At 44.9% G+C, this 17,227-nt stretch overlaps 1 protein-coding gene across 7 annotated transcripts in view; it reads right to left on the bottom strand.

Moving 5' to 3' along the window:
• KANK4 (KN motif and ankyrin repeat domains 4) overlaps positions 1-17,227 on the bottom strand; it is a 100,838-nt gene that overhangs the window by 36,668 nt on the left and 46,943 nt on the right. For 5 of the 7 annotated variants that reach the window (XM_072649705.1, XM_072649703.1, XM_072649708.1 and 2 more), the window contains exon 2: positions 927-1,015. In XM_072649705.1, the coding sequence (XP_072505806.1) occupies positions 927-954 (28 nt within the window). In that variant the 5' untranslated portion in view covers positions 955-1,015. Of the gene's footprint in view, positions 1-926; positions 1,016-12,544; positions 12,713-13,582; positions 14,260-17,227 lie in introns of those variants that run through there. The other 2 variants (XM_072649702.1, XM_072649704.1) reach the window with 2 other exon arrangements.

Raw genomic sequence — 17,227 nt, forward strand, 5'->3', positions numbered from 1 at the left:
TGGAGGGGTGCACAGGCCTTCCTCAGCAGACAGAAACTTAAAGGCAGAAGGGGTACTGAGCAAGGAGCCAGGAGAGCCCAGTTTAACACCACTCACCAACTAAATAACTGGGCAAAGGAGTGCCTTTCCCTCTCTGGGCTGCAGCTTCCTCACCTGAAAAACAACGAGTTTCTGTGGTTGAGTCACTTTTCAGTCTCATCTAACTCTTCATGACCCCATTTTGGGGCATTCTTGGCAAAGATACTGGAATGGTTTCCCATTTCCTTCTCCAGCTTACTTTACAGATGAGGAAACTGAGGCAAATAGGATGAAGTGACTTCTCCAGGATCACACAGTTAGTAAGTGTCTGAGGCTAGATCTGAACTCATGAAAATGAGTCTTCCAGATTCCCAGTCCAGTGCTCTATCTACCACAAAATGAAGAGACTAGCCTAAATTATTTCTAAGGTCCTTTCTAGCTCTAATAGTCACAAGTTCATGAATCATACACATAGGCAGCTCCATAACTGGAAGGGACCTCAAAGGCCATCTACTACAAATCCCTTATTTTACTAATGAGGAAACTGAGGCACAGGAGGTGACTTGGCCAAAGTCACACACAGGATCACAGATCTGGAAGAGACCTCAGGTCCTATTTAGTCTGCTCATTTTGCAGATGTAGAAACTGAGGCCAAGGCAGGGGTGGGATGTGACCCCAGCTCTTTCTGACTCCAAATTTATCGCTCCTTCCCCTCTACAAAGCTGCCTGTGAAAACACTTTGAAAGCACACAACCTGATTTTTGTCTTGCTGGAAATAGCTATTTTGAATCCAACCAATGCCTGACATTGGAGATGGAGCTGGAGGACCTGGGTTATCCCAAGATTCCTCACAGTCAAGCTAAATGTGAAAACTCTCCTTGAGGTCAACAAGAAAACCACCTGCCTACCATCTGTCTTCTCCATCTTCGGGGGCATCAGAGGGCAGCCTCTCCGAGTCACTTCATCAGCTGTGTCAATGGGCCGTGGTCACCAAGCTCTGTAAGCAACAAGAGACAAGGCCAAGTTTGATTATTTGGAGGTAGACCTGGATCAGCCTTTTGTGAGACATGCCACCTGACTAGTGCCTTCAAAGAGGGCAAGGATTACAGGAGGCATGTGTGAGGAGGGAGGGCATGCCAGAGGGACTGCCTGTGCAAAGAGGTGGAAGTGGGAGCCTCACTGCTGCATGGCAACTCTTTTACTCCTCTCCTTAAGGTTCTTTTTCTCTCTTATTAATGGGAAGTCTTATAGAGATCTAAAATTCAGTATGTTCAGAACAACGCATTGTCTTTTCCCCAAACTCAATGCTCTTCCAAATTTCACTGGTACAGTTGAAGGTAACATCATCCTTCAACTCACCGAGATTCACCACTTCAGCATCGTCATTGACTCCTCCCACCAACCCATCCCCCCCATATCTAATAAGTAGCCAAATCCAGTCATTTCTATGTCCACAACACAAATGAATAAGGGGGAAAAAAGGCAGCTGGTGTCTTAGTGGATAAAACAATATGCTTGGAGTTAGGAAGACCTGAATTCAAATCTGACCTCACTACCCATGTGACCCTGAGCAAGTCACTTAACCTCTGTTTACCTCAGTTTCCTTCAACTATAAAATAGAGATAATATGAGAATTAAATGAGATAACAATTGGAAAAAGTGCTTGGCATATGGCTGGCACATAGTAAGAACTTAATAAATGTTTGTTCCCTTTCCCATTAATTAAGCACTTATTATATGTCAGGCCCAATGCCAAGCTCTGGTGATACAATAACAGAAGGAAGCAAGACACTCTGCCTTCAAAGAGATTCCATTCAAACAGTGAAGGAAAATACATAAAAGGAGCTAGAATGAGGGATGAGGGACATGGCGTGGTGATGTGGTCTGGAAGTTGCCTTGAAGTGACATATCTGACTGATTCTGGGCAAGACAAAGTGAGAGCTCTTCTGGGGGAGCCTGATGGGTGGGCAGAGTCCATGGCTCAGTGGGACAGGGATGAGGAGGCTTAGAATTGGCCAGGAAGCTCTCTCCCATCCCGTCTCAGCCCATATTCCCTCCAATAACCAAGTGCTAGAGACTCTAGTGCTGCAAAAGCCCTGGATGTTTGGTCTCCCTCCCTCCTCCAAGTCTCCCAACATTCCAAATCACCTTCCACACAGCTGCCACCTTGATTTTCCTAGCACAAGTCTGACCTCCTTTCCAGCCTTCTTGCTAAACCCTATCCCCACATCATCTGATCCAGTGACACCAACCTAGTGGCCATTCCTCCAACCAGACACTCCCTCTGCCAACTCCAGACATTTTTACAGCTGTCTCTGTTCCCCCACACCCATCCACCTGCCTGGAATTATCTCCTTCTTTCAAGTCCCAGTGAAAGACCCACCATCCTCAGGAAGGTTTCCTGATCCCCTTTAATTCCTGGGCTTTCTCTCTTAGGTTATCTTCAATCTGATTGGGTGACTCCTTCTGCAAACTCCATCTAAGACAGTTGCTCAGATCAGCCGTGTCTCATTCTTCTCCGGAAAGTCTCTGCCACCCCACCCCCACCCCATTTCTTCCCCCATTAGAAAGTTAGCTTCTTGAGGACGATGGCACCTAGTATGGTGCTTAGCATAGAGTAGGTACTTAATAAATGTTTACCAAATGATAATAAATGCTTGTTGATTGCTGAATTGAATGATTAGAAGGCTTTTAAAAAACAAAAAAACAAAAATCAGAAAAACATAAGCAACTGAACTTAAATGTCTACCCAAGCACTGCTTTGGAAATGCTACTAGAGGCCCAGAATGGTAAGGGGCCTCCAAAGTTTAGACTGGCAATGACTTTGGCAGTCTCCATTGGACTGCTCACAGCTTGAGTGTTTTGCAACTGACTCTTGAGACATCATTTCCTCAGGAGTTTACCTCTCAGCCCAAGAAATTTATAGGCCCGGGACAGAAGAGTTGCTTTGTTCTGTCCCATGTGGGGATAGTACAAAGATGGGCTATCATACTGTGTATTTCTTACATCCAGAGGGGGTTGGGAAAGCCCATGGAGAACCAAAAAAAGTCACCTACAACCTTGTGCTGCATAAAGTAAGGGAGAGCCTCCAGAAACAGGGAGGTGATGTCCCATGGGACTGTGCTTTTCTCAGAACTCATCTGGGAGCCAGGCTTGGTTCTGGACACCACAGTTTATGAAGGACATTGATGAGATGGAAAGCAGCCACAGAAGGTCCACCAGGACTGGGAAGGGTTTGGAGTCCATGTCGAATGCCCCCCACCAACTGCCAGCCGATATTTAATAACTTTGTATTTCACTCTGAATACACTTGTATACATTCATGGTCTTCTCTGATCTAATTAAGCTTCTGGAGAGCAGGGACTGTATTTTTGGTCTCTGTATCCCTAGTACTTAACACTGTGCCCAGCACCTATTAAGCATTTGATCCTTGATTTCATCAAAATACCACTGGTCCAGGAGACAGGAGATCTGGGTTCGAATCTTGCCTCTGATACTTTGATAGGTTCCCATTGCCTTCAATGATTCCAGTGCTCCATTTTGTATTTGGATCCAGGAGTCTCATACTGTTGTCTAATAGCTCGGGGTGTCCCCCTTCTCCTCTCACTCCCAATTTTAAGTTTAAGGACAGGGCAGTTTCTCAGACCTCTCTTGTCTCTGATTCAGGGCCTGGGATGGTTCTAGGCTGATAATAATAGTTAACTCTGAACTATGCTATTGAGGGGGAAGAGAATGAAGGATGACCAAAATGGAGGTGATGTCTAAGATTTACAATTCTATTAGTTAGGTAGGAATTGGGACAGGTCCTGTGACTTTATTGGGAGTGAAGAAATGCCCTTTTACCAGTGTAGCTTCTCTGCAACCTACAGACTTCAAGAGGGGCTTAGAAAACTGAGAATTTAAGCATTTCACCCAGGGTGACCCAGCAGTTCTCAGAGGCAGGACGTGAGCTCATATCTCATCAAAAATCCCCATCTCTCTCTCTTTCTCTGTCTATGCCCCCCAACTTTCTTCTCCACCCCCCAACCCTCCACTCTCCACACTCTCTACAGGATCTTGAGTATCCTGCATGTTTCTGGACCTTATTTCCCTCATCTGTAAAATGGAGGAACTGGACTAGAAGCTAAGGTCCCTTCCAGGTATAGAATTCTGTGATTCTCTGATTTATGAGAACCAAACTGGAGCAGCCCAAAGTCAGAATTCCTATTAACTGGAAAACTCTACCAGTATCAGTAATGATGACCACTCTGTTTGTGAAGAAAATGTCTATCCAGGTAAGAAAATAACAGGTCAAATGGATATTTTTTTAAAAAGCGCTGGAAGGTGTACATCTGCAAAACAGGCAGTGATATTTCAATCAATTACATAATAGAGACCAGATGACAGCCCGTCCTGCAGAGAAAGCAGCCAGTTTGGCTTGGGGTGACTTTTACCTGCTGGGCTCAAAACAGAGAAGCCCCGCCTTGAAGGTCAGAAGATATCAGTTATGATTCACACTGTCCTTGAGGTTGAATTCCTGTGTCTCAAACCTTGACTGTAAATTTCCCCCAAAGTTCAAATCGATTCCCCATCTTCTTCCCAATCATAAACAACTCAGTGCAGGTCCCTCTCACCATAGGTCATCCATTAAATTGGCTGTTTATTATTGCAACTACACACATACTAGACACATTTACTATCAATGGCTCCCCAGAAGAAAGAGGAGAACTGCTTTAGGAATTTTACTTAACTCAGGTCCTTTTCAACTCTACAATTCTTGGATCTGTGGTTTCTGAGCCCAAGCGGGCCAAGCAGGAGGTACAAGGGGTGGGAAAGGAAGAGGAAAGGCGATGGATAGGACAGTACAGAAAACAGGAAGAGGGTAAACCAAAGACCAGATAAGACAACTGGAAAGATACTGGTTCTGACAAACAGGGAAAACAAACTAAAGCCCTTGGCTAGGACACTTTGACTGATCATAGAATGTAGAAATGGATGGAAAGAGCCAGCGCTCATGGCATGGTTCCACCAGGAAGGTGGGCAGGGTCAAAATCTCTCTAGAATGTGGTGCATGAGAAAAGGATTTTATCTGGAGTCAAAGAATCAGAGATTTATACCTAGAAGGGACCTTAGAATTCAGGTCCAACACCTTCATTTTACAGACCTGGAGAGTCTTCATGACTTACCCAAGATGTAAGTCAGGATTTGAACCCAGGCTCTGCGACTCCAGGGTCAACGCCCTTTTGTTTATCTCATGCCATTTCACAGTCAGAGCTCTTGGTTTTGCTGGGTTTTTTTAACTCTTGGTTTTAAATCCCAGCTCTGGGAGACTGAGCCAAGATGGTGGAATCAAAGAAACCAGGCAGCTCCACTGCCCCTACAAATGCCCAATGGGACAGTATCTAGGAAGTCAAAGGAAGAATTATAGATGGTGCCCTTTCCAACCCAAGATAATGATTTTGGCCTATATCCAAGTGCCCAGAGCAGGAGCTTTGGAAAAAGGAATGGGCTGGGGTCACAGACCCAGATCAAGTAGCAAAAAGGTGGGAGGATATGTCTCCCAGAGGGCCAAGAACATGGATGCATCCCCCAGAGCTCCCAGTTGTGGCAACATTCAGAGCTAATCCTGCACTGGGGTCTTAGAGGCATCAGGGGAGGAGAAAAAGGAGGAAAAAAGTGGAGTCATATCCTGGAGGAGCCTGGATCACAAACTCAGCTTCCAGAGCTTTCAACTAGACCAATAACACTGGATAGATCACTAGAAAAATGAGTCCACACAAATGTTGAAAGCACTATTCTCTTCCGATGTTAAGGATGCCCAAGACACAAACACAGAAGAGAGCAACCCAAAGTAGCTATGAACCAAGAACCTAAGAAAAACAAGGCTTGCAAAACAAAAACGAAAACCCACAAAACACCACAACTAGAATTCCTAGAAGAAAAGATGCAATTATTTAAAGAAAAAAGCCTTAAAATGATATTATAAATGAAATTAGAGTTAGAGGAAAGAATTGGAAAAGAAATGAGAGCTGAGGAGGAGACAACTGGAAAAAGAATGAACAGCTTAGCACAAGAGACACAGTACCCCTTCCAAACAGTAAATTTCCTAAAATGGACAAAAACAGAAGTTAATGACTCAGAAGACAAGAAGAAATAGCAAAACAAAGTCAAAAGATTGAAAAACAGAAGAAAATGTAAGGATTGGAACAGTTTTGAAAGACTTAAAAATTCCGACCAATGCAAGGTTCAATAATGATTCCAGAGGACCAATGAGGAAAAATACCAGCCCCCTCCTGACAGAGAGGAGACTCAATTTTTTGAACACAATCAAGATGGGAGTTTGTTTTCCTTGACTATATATATGTTACAAGTGTTTTTTTTCTTTTTTTTCCTAGTAGGGGAGAGAGTATGGGAGAAAGACAAAAAAATGCTTAATAACTAAAAAAAAATCAATTTTAAAAAAGCCCCGGCTCTATTACTTACTACCATGGTGACCTTAGATATGTCATCTTATCCCTCTCTAGCCCTCAGTTTCCTCATCTATAAGATTGGGCTAGATGGCCTGTTCAAAAGCCTCGTATGTGAACACGCCTTGAAGCATTACTGAAGGGATGCAATAAATCTTTACTGAGTTGATAAAGTAAACAGCGCTTCCATCATCACTGTCTCTGTATCTCCAGTGTCTAGCAAGGTTTTGCATGGGATTAGTCCTTCATAAATGTTGGCTGAATAAATTAATGACTACATGATTTATACACCCACTCAGGAATTATTTACTGAGTGCCCACTGGGCATAAAACCCTGTGATAGACACTAGAGCAATAACAATAATTATTCCTATTTCTATCATCCTTTAAGGTTTACAACATGCTTAATTACCTACCTTCCCTGAAGAGTAAAAGTGAGAAATGAGAGTCACTGGATCGAAGAAGAAAACTAAGAAATCATCTTGCCTAGCCCTCTCTTTTTACAAATAATAATAGTAATAGCTAGCATTTATATGGCATCTTAAAGTCCATAAAGCATTTTACATGTGATCTTCACAATAACTCTGTACAGTTATTGTCCCCATTTTGCAGATGACAAAACTGAGGCTGGTACAAGTTAAATGACTTACCCAGGATGATGATGTTGGTGTCTAATATGGGACACAATCTGAACTCAAGTCTTTTCTCCAACGCCAATATTCTACCTACTGTGCCATCTAACTACTAAATAAGGCACCAAAGTCCTTGCAGTGACCCCAGCATTCATTTCACCACAAAACTGTTTTTGGCCGACAAAGCTCTTTAGAGCTTAAACTTGACCCTTACACCTGTCCATTCTGTTCTCTCGTCCCTAAGTTCCACAGCTGTGAGAGGTGATGGGGTACTCTATCAAACTGGGAGAGGCATTAACTAAGTCCTTTTAATGCCCCATCTTTGAGCGTGGGCCCAGCAGAAATGTCTCTCTGGGAGCTGGCCAGCCTTCCCCTTCTCCAAATGGCCAAGTTTGTACCCCAAACGTCCTGTGATAAATGCCTTTCCCATGCAGAGCAGCAAACCTACCTCCTCTGGGCTTCCTAGAGGAGTACTCTGGGAAAAGGATAATCAGTTTTGTTTTGGACATGCTGATCTTGAAATGTTGACATGACAGTCAGTTTTCGATGTCCAAAAAGCAGCTGATGATGTGAGACTCAATCTATAGGTCCAACTGGGGCTGGAAATGGAGACTTGAGAGTCATTTGGAAAATGGTTATAATTAAACCCATATGGGATGATGGGATGATGGAATGGTGAAGAGCATGTAGATGACTGAATAATGCATTGGGGAAAACCCAGAGTTAGGGGGCATGGTAGCACTGATGTTCCCCTTAAGTCTTCGACTTCAACCAGTCCTTATATGACATGATCTTGGGGTTCATCCTCTTCACAGTATACAAGAGCCTCCAATTTCAATATAGGAACACCTACCTTCCTGCTGCACCATCATCTCATCACAAGCCTCTGTCTCTCTGTCACACACACACACACACACACACACACACACACACACACACACACAGAGTTGTTTATAACAACAAAGCCCCTATATAGATGATAGTATTTGTAGTAACACTTTTTATGACAGCAAAGAATTGGAAACAAAGTGATGCCCATTAGTTGGGGGATGGCTATACAAATCATGGTACACTAATGTCATGGAATATTACTGTGCCACCAGAAATGACAAATGTGATGAGTAAAAGAAGCATGGGAAGGCTGACACTATCTGATGCAAAATGAAGCAGGCAAAGTCCAACAGTATTCTATGAGAAGCCTGTAACCAAGTAAATGGAAAGAACCATCACAGAACAACGAAAAGTGAATGTTGCAAAATTCCAGAGAACAATCAGGTCCCCAGAGAAGAGCTATGAGGAGATCCCTCCCCTGGTTCCTCTGCAGAGGCAGGAGGATCATGTGTGGAACACTGCACATAGTGTTAGACTTTATTGATGTCTCGATCAGTGTTGCTGATTTTCCCCATTTTTTCCCTCTTTTATTTTAATTGAAATTATTTGTTATATGGATGGCTCTCTGGAAGAAAAGGGGAGGAGAAATACTAGGAGAAATCCTGGTGATGTACAAACAAAAGATATTAATTAAAAATTTTATTAGGCACCTACGGATAAAGAAAGGCAAAAGACTGTCACTTCTCTCAAGAAGCTCATGTTTTAATGTGGAGAGGACACGCAGACCACCATGAACGTGCAGGATACATACAGGGTACATTGAGGAAAGGTGCCAGCATTAGGTTCCAAGAAAAGGACTAGTGAAGCCCTCTGGCATGATCAAACTTGAAGGATGCCAGGGAGGCTGGGAAGTGGCATTGTGGAGAGGGAGCATTCCAGTCATGGGACCCAGCCAGTAAAAAGGCATGGAGTTGGCAGATGGGTGTGTCATGCTGGAGAAAACCAGTATTGTTTGATCAGAGTATGTGGTAGGGAGGAAAATGTAAGAAGACTGGGAAGGGAGGAAGATTCCAGGTTGTGAAAGGCTTTAAAAGCCAAACCAGGGAGACTATATTTGACCTTGGAGGTAATAGGGGGTCACAGGAGTTTATTGAATAAGGGGTGATCTAGACTGTGAGCTCCTTGAGGGCAGGGATTGTCTTTTGCCTTTTTTTTATCCCCAGTGCTTAAGCACATAGTAGGTGCTTAATAAATATTAACTGACTGACAGTTGACATGGTCAGGAGTGCCTTTAAGGAAACCCATTTGACAGCTGAGTGGACAGTGGATGGTCTGAAGTAGGGACAGCCTTGTCACAGGGACCCCACCCAGAAAGCTACTGCATTGTCAAATGCGGGATGATGAAAGCCCACCCAGAGGTGATGGCTGTGGAGAACAGGGGACAGTGAGGGGAGAAGGGGCAGGAAGTGGTCACAAACTGACTATGTGGAGTGAGTCAAGGATGCCAACCTGGGCAATGGGTAGGACTGGAGTACCCTCAAGAATAATGGGGAGGGGGAGGAAAATCAAGATCTATGTAATAGAGATTCACCAAAAATAAAAATTAGTAATAGGTAAGTTCAGAAGAACAGAATGCATGGGGGTGGGGTGGGGAAACAATGGGTTCAGTTTTAGACATGTTTAAGATATCTGCAGGGCATCCAGTTCTCCCAACAAGCAGATGTGAAACCGGAATTAAAGAGGGAAGTTAGGGCTGGAATCATCAGCATAGAAGTGATCATTGCATCCATGGGAGATGATAAGATCACATGGAATTGGGGAAAGCCTACAGTTAAAGGGAAGAAGAGCTAACAAGGGAGACTGAGGAGGGGAGAGAAGCCATGAAAACCCAGAAAGCAGAGAGTGTCTAGGAGTACAGGGTGATCCACAGGGTCAAAGGCTGCAGGGGGGTCAAGAAGGGTGAGAGGTGAGGGGAAAAAGACCATTCAGATTGGCCATTAAGAGATCACTGGATAAGAGAGCAAAATTTCAGCTGAATGATGAAATTGGAAACCAGACTTTCCTCGATTTCCAGCCAGAGGCTTTAGAAGAGTGTGAAAGCGTTGTACATATCAAGAAAGGGAGGTGAGATCTAGGACGCTACTCAGAGGAGATGGAGTAATCGAGTGAGGGTTTGGGGGGAAAGGGGAATAAAGCAGCATGTTTGTAGGCAGTGGGGAGACAGCCAGTAGATAGGAAGAGATGAGAGATTAGTGGGAGAGTGGGAGCAAACTGCTAGAGAAGATAGGATAGGGTGGGATCACTTGAGCATGTAGAGGGGTTTACCTCACCAAAGTCTGTCCTTTGCCATACTACTCAGTCATTCCTTGGGCTGCGATGGCAGCCACCCATGATTGAGAAACAGCTTCCAGCTCACCCCAGACACTGGAAGCCAAATCAATGTTTCCATATCTGGCAGAGTCTGGGAGGAAAATATTAATTCTTCTTATAATTTCTTCTTATAATATAAATTCTTCCTTATGATTTCCCACCATTATGGTTATTTTCTTAGCCTTGTATGGAGAGACATCACATATCGGGCCATGCCCTCGTTCTAGAACTGTCAACTGGAGATTTTGCAGAATTGAATAATTATCTCTAATAATTAATAATTAACATCATTTAGGCCCTGACTGGAAGGGATGACTCCAGGTGCAATTTTTCTATTTTTTTCTTTTACAAGGATATTTTGAAAGAGAGTAGGCAGAGATTCCAAGGCTATCTTCCATGTCTGGAATGCCCTCCTTCCTCACCTCTGGCTCTTCCAATCCTGAGTTTCCCTCAAAGCTCAGTTCAGCGCCAACCTCATTTAATTCAACTCCACTCTAGATGCAAACATTGGTTAAGGCCTATACTGTGTGTATAACAAAGTGGAAAGACTAAATAGAAAAAGCACCTACTGTGTGCCAGGCTCTGCATTAAGAACTAGGGATACAAAGAAAGAATAAGCCAGTCCCTGCTCTCCAGGAGCTCCCGGTCTAGCAAGGAGACAACAGGCAAGTTAGGTATGAACAAGCTATCCCCAGGATAAACGGGAGCTGACCATTTCCTTCTCCAGTTCATTTTACAGATGAAGAAACTGAGGCAAACAGAGTGAAGTGACTTGCACAGGGTTACAGAGCTAGGAAGGGTCAGAGAAAGATCTTCCTGAGGGAGGAAAGGAAGGGAATACATCTTAAAAGTCCCTCCCATGTGCCAGGCTCTGAGCTAAGCACCTGACAATGATCTCCTTTGATATCAACAATGGAAATTAGATGCCCCATTTTACAGCTGAGGAAACTGAGGCAAACAGAGGTGGAGTAATCTGCACAGGGTTGCACCACTATAAAGTGTCAGCGGTCTTTCTCACTCCAGAAATATGTAGCATCTCCCCAGCCTTTCACAGAACCTGCCAGCCTTATTCTTACCCCTCTTCCCTATAAGCCAGCTTGTTCAGACCATGCGTTTTCCTTATCTCCCCCAACAGCAGAATCATCTCAGGTTCCACCCCACTTGCAAGACATTTCATGGAAATGAACCCTAGTCATTAGCCTTGTGGCCATAATTTGGGCAAGAATGGGGATTGAGATCCCTTACTCAGCTTCCAGTCACTCCACTGTCATGGGAGGGCAGCAAGGGTCTCAACCTCCCCCAACTATCCCAGAGATGGCCCATCAGGACTTTAAACCCTCCTTCAAGTGAGGGGGGAAGGTCCCCCTGTAATTATCTCCATTTTCCAAAGCAGTCTCACTACAAACCGTGGTGTGTATGTCTGTGTATATATGTAAGTACATCTATATACATGCCAAGACTGCCACCTCTCCCCAGAGCAAAGTTCTACTGAAAACCAGCCCCTCCCCCACACAGCAATTTCTTTCCCTCTATGCTTTCTCCTTTATTAGGCAATTATTAAAAATGCTGTATTTCGTTTTGAGGCAGGCAGCGTGCCAAAACAAACAGCATCTTTGATTTTCTTTTAAAGAAAGTCTGGCTTAGAACGCAGCCTCTTCACCCTGAAAATCCTCACAGCAGCCGACATCACAAAGTCAAATATTAGTCCAGGTACTGCACCAAAGCTGAATGTCTTTTATTCCCTTTGGCTGTTGCCTGCAGAGACCAAGTATCACTGCCCCCCCCACCCCTTTTCAAAAGCCCAAGTCACTCCACCCTGTGCACAGAGCAGGCCAAGAGGAAGTTCATTTCTCATTTACTTTTGGCAATTTCCCACCCCCTCCCCAAGAATTCAGGAGCCAAGGACCCAAGCACGTGCCTGGCACCCTGGGAAGATGGTAGAGAACTGTATGATGTTTAACCCTGATGACCAGAGACCCCCTCCACCCTCTCCACTCCCGGGGCGCTGAAGGTAGAATTTCCCCCAACATTCCCCACCAAGATCCTGAGCCCTCTCTGGCCAGTAAGCCAGGAGATAACTCATCTCCAATAAATGCCACATTAACACAGATCTCATTAAATCCATCCCAACACTTTCTACAAGTGCCTATCATTTTCTTCTGCATTGCAGTAGCAGTTGGATTTGAACACTTGGGGAGGAAAAAGAGCCTGGGGGTCTAGGAAATGGAGCAGAGGTTACCGTCTCACCTTCCTCCCCGCAGCCAAGGCAGGTGGCCCTGACTCAGGGCCGAGTTCCTTCCAGGGAGGCTGCTTTGCCCTGCTGCCCAAAAGCCCCGGGGCTCCGAATGCCAATAGCAGCGGGTGTCCTGGCTGTTCAAAGTGACTGACGCCCTTGTTGGGCCAACAAATCCTAGACTCCTTTGTACCCCACCCCCAACAGACAAAGGAGATCAAAAAGGAATTCACTGTCCAGCAATGAGATAGAGTAGGTCAAAGTGCTCAGCACAGTGCCTGGCACATAGTAGAAGCTCCCTTCTCTTGCCTCCAGAATCAAAGCCTTCCCTTGGGGGAGGTGGGAAAAAATTAAAATGCAATAACCAGATTTAGACCTAGCAACGTGTACTGAAAGGGACTCAATTCTAGGACACATGCCAATAATCTATCATAAGATCATAGACTTCGAGCTGGAGGGACCTTCACATCATCTCCCCTTCTCACCTTCCAGCTCCTCTATGTGTTTTCTTCCCCTATTATGTCTTATTTGAGGGCACATCCCCAACACTCAGCTCAGTGCCTGGCACACAGCAAGCACTTAATAAATGCTCCACTTCTTTGTCCTCTATTTCTTTATCTAAGGCAATCTTCCCGAAGAGAAAACTGAGGCCCAGAAAAGGTCATCATTACAAGAAGGATTTGCCCAATATCTCAAAGGTGGTAAAAGGGTTTACTAGGATTCGAATCCAAGTCCTGTGACCTCCCAATCCTCACCCTTGCTTATCTCTAGAAAAGCTGTGGCATACTTTGAGGTCGCCCATAACAGCATTAAGGCAGGTCTCCTTCCTTCCTCCCCCGACAAGTGACAGGGCTCATTAATTAAATTCTTCCTCTCCAGGGAAGCAGATTAGTTAAGAAGTTTCACTTCTACAACTTGGTCAAAAAAAGTCACTTTTCCCCACCCAAAGACAAGGGTGTCTTAGGGAGCGAGCCTTTCATAGGCAGCAGAATTCCGAATTCCAACCCCACTGCCAGTGGGAACAGGGCATGGTGAATTCAGGGAGGCTGTACCTGCTGCTCGCCCATCAATCCGCCGTCCCCAGGAGGAGCTGAAAGGCAGCGAGCGAGTCGAGTCCTGACGGGTGCGGAGAGAACGAGAGGCGAGCCGATCAGTTTATGGATCCATCTCCGGGGACGGCGGCTCAGCCCAGCGACGTGGGGCCCGGGGGAGGCGGGCTGCGGGGCAAGGAGGAGAGCAGATTTCTGGAGGCTGGGAAGGTGGTGCGGCTACTCATCCATCGCGAGCTGTCTGGCTCTGCTCCCTCGGCAGGAGCGGCGGCTGCCTTCCAAGTCAGTGACAGTCGCAGCCAGAGAGACAGGCCGGAGCTGTCCAGGGGACGGAGCTGACGCTCCTAGTGAACCTCGGTGGGGGCGGGAACACCAAGGCACAATCAATGGTGGGGAAGAAGAGCCGCCAATCTGCGGGCTCAGCCAGAAGTCCCCTGAACTTTCCACCACATGCCTGGCCTCGGTCATCCTCAGGACACAGCCACTCAATGGGGGAAGGGGTGGAGCCCATGCGGGCCCCCACCGCCCAGTCTCAGCCTTCGTCAGGGCCTCCCTCAGGAGCCTAGGATCGTTCCCTCCACTTCTGGGCCGTGGTCATCAGAAGTCAAAAGCGAGTCTGCCCCTTGTAGTGAGCTGTTCATAGAGAGCAGCTATGGAGTTGCTCTAACACCACCACCCCCATCAAACACCCGGCGTTTAATAAATGCATGTTGAACTGTGACCTGGAGTGTCATATCATAAGACTACAAATACAAAAAAAAAGCTAAAATATCCCATTCAATGAAAAACTAATATTTACTAAGTTCCAGGCACCCTGTATTAAGTGCTGGGGATTCAGAGACAAAAATAAATCCATGCCTGCCCTCAATCATTCAGTAATGAAGAAAGCATTTATTAAGTGCCTACTTTGTCAATCAAGCATTTATTAAATACTTACTATGTGCTTAACCCTAAATCAAGAATTTGTCAAGCAACTACTTATATGCCAGGACCTGTGTTAAGTGCTGGGGACACAGAGACAAAAATAAATCCATGCCTGCCCTCATTTTATTCAATAACCAAGAAAGCATTTATTACACATCTTACTATGTCAATCAATCAAGCATTCATTAAGCACCCACTATATCAAGCAAGTAAGCATTTATTAAGCGCTTACTATGTTCCAGGAGCTGAGAATACAGACAAAAACCAAAACAGTTCCTGCTCTCAAGTGGTTTACATTTGATGAAATAATTATGTTAAATAAATGAAATAATGCTCACATTTCAGGAACACAGATCTAGAGATGAAAGGAACTTCAGAAGCCTTCTAATCTGACCTCATTTTATAGAAGAGGAAACAAAGGTCAGGGATGATGGCCCCTCAAAGTCATACAGACAGGAATCATGAGAAATAGTGCTGGAACTCAGGTCCTCTGAGGACAGACATGGATTTATTTTTGTCTCTTCTCAGATCACAATCTAGGTTCATCTCAGTTTTGCCTCTTGCCAGATCTGTGGGTCTCAGTTTCCTCTTGCGTTACATGGAAGGAGAAAGGAAGCAGCCATTTCTAAGATCCCTCCCAGCCTAAAGTTCCATAATCAAAAAGCCTTCTTGGATCCCCCCACCCAGAAGTGATCTCATCAGAGCTCATGGTGCTTCTCTGGTTTATTTGTAACTTATCTTTCTATATGAATGATTTGTAACTCCTGTCTAGGTGAATGTCTTCCTTGCTGCTATTAAACTGTAAATTCCTTTGAGGCAAGGGTCCCCTTCATCTTCATCCTTGTATCCGTCTGTGTCTAGCATTGTGCCTCATAGACCTCATTAATGGGCTAGAGGAGTATGGAGTGAAATAATGGATACACAGACAAGTACCGAAGATATTTTAGTTGGTTTTTCTGAATTCCTCCCCTTTTTATAGCCTTTATTACATGGTATGACTTATTGGGTAGAAGAGAAGGGAGGAATTTTTTTTAAAAGAAGGTGATGTAACCCAAAAAGACGTCAATAAAAATAAAATTGAAAACTAAAAATAAAGAGTATCTGCCGTCCTCAGCCATTAGCCAGCAGGATGTTCTTTCAAAGGTCAGGTTTCTTGGCAGTCTTCTCTAAGCGAAATCAAAATCATGGTCAACTGTGTCTGCCCTGCCCAGAGTGGAGAACCCCAATTTGGAGAAATGCCACCTAAATTTATCATACTTGACACCTTCGCAGGACTCTTGCTTTTCCAAGTGTTTCCAAGTCCGTGATCTCAAGAAAAACCAAAAAACCATGTGAAGCATGTTTCATGATTGCCAATATCCTTCAAATGAGGAACCTCAGTCACAGAGCAGCAGCACGGTAAATTCTGGTGGGCGCAGAGTGAGAACCCAGGTTTTGGGCTCCCATTCCAGTTCTCTTTCTACTACGCCACCACCTTTGAGTTTTATGTGAGAAATCTAAAGGCCTGGTCTCTCCTTTGCCCCCTCTCTCTTACTCTCCTCCTTCAGCCTTTTCCTCTTCTCTCCCTTCTCTCCTTCCTCCTCCTTCCCATTTCTTCCCTGATGGGATCTCAGGAATGATCTGCTCTGACTCCCTCAATGCACAGATCAAGAAACTGAAGTCCAAAATATAGAACGTTCCAAAAGTCTTAGTACAGTCTTACTTACTAAAGTTCTCTCTCTCTCTCTCTCTCTCTCTCTCTCTCTCTCTCTCTCTCTCTCTCTCTCTCTCCCATCTCCATCCTTTCCTCTGGCTCTGTCCCCCATCTCTCTCTCTCCACCCCCTCCTCCTCTCATACACACATTTTTCATTGAGTTTTTCCAAGAAAGAATTGCCTCCCAGAAGTATTTGAAATTATCACATCCATTGCCTCCACTATCAGAAATAATGTGCAGCTGGAGAGGGGAGGAATTCTTCATTCATAAACTGAGTTGTCTGCAGGAATAAACAAGGCCATCTTTGAAAGAAAACACTCATCTTCATCGGCCAGAGTCTTCTCTCTTTAAATAGCCCATCCATCCTGATGTGTGTGTATGTGTGTGTGTGTGTGTGTGTGTGTGTGTGTGTCCAGTCTCCCTCTGTCCTTTTTCAGAATAAATACTCACAATCACAGTTCCAGAAAGGAACTCTGGGGCCATCAAGCCCAATTTCCTTTTATACAAATGAGGAAACAGGCCCAGAAAGTAGAAGAGATTTTCCTGGACTGTTTGTTGCAGGACTGAAACCTCAATGTCCTGAGTCCCAGGGAAGGGCTCATTCTCCTAGTTCATGCTGCCTCATCCTCCCTGTAGGCAAAGGGGGACAGCTGCCAACGTGCCCTTCTATGCTCAGCATATGGACAGAGGTGACTTAAGACCCTTAACTCTCAACATCTTTTCTGTTGTATCTCTTCAGAGACATAGAGTCCTTGGATTTCCCACTCACATCAGGGACAGGGAAGGCCCATGTTGAGGCTCAGAAGATAAGAGTGTGTGTGTGTGTGTGCGTGTGTGTGTGTGTGTGTGTGTGTATGTGACAGAGAGACAGAGAGAGACAGACAGACAGAGATAGAGAGGTTCATGACAGTTAAGAACAGGAAAAAAGATAAAACCACTTCAGTTTTCACTAAATACTTGTCTGCAAAATCTTTCTTCCTGGAGCAACAGAGGTCATAGAATCTTAGATCTGGGAGGGACAGAATGTCAG

This window comes from Notamacropus eugenii, chromosome 2, assembly GCF_028372415.1.
Source record: "Notamacropus eugenii isolate mMacEug1 chromosome 2, mMacEug1.pri_v2, whole genome shotgun sequence".
Taxonomy (NCBI): domain Eukaryota; kingdom Metazoa; phylum Chordata; class Mammalia; order Diprotodontia; family Macropodidae; genus Notamacropus; species Notamacropus eugenii.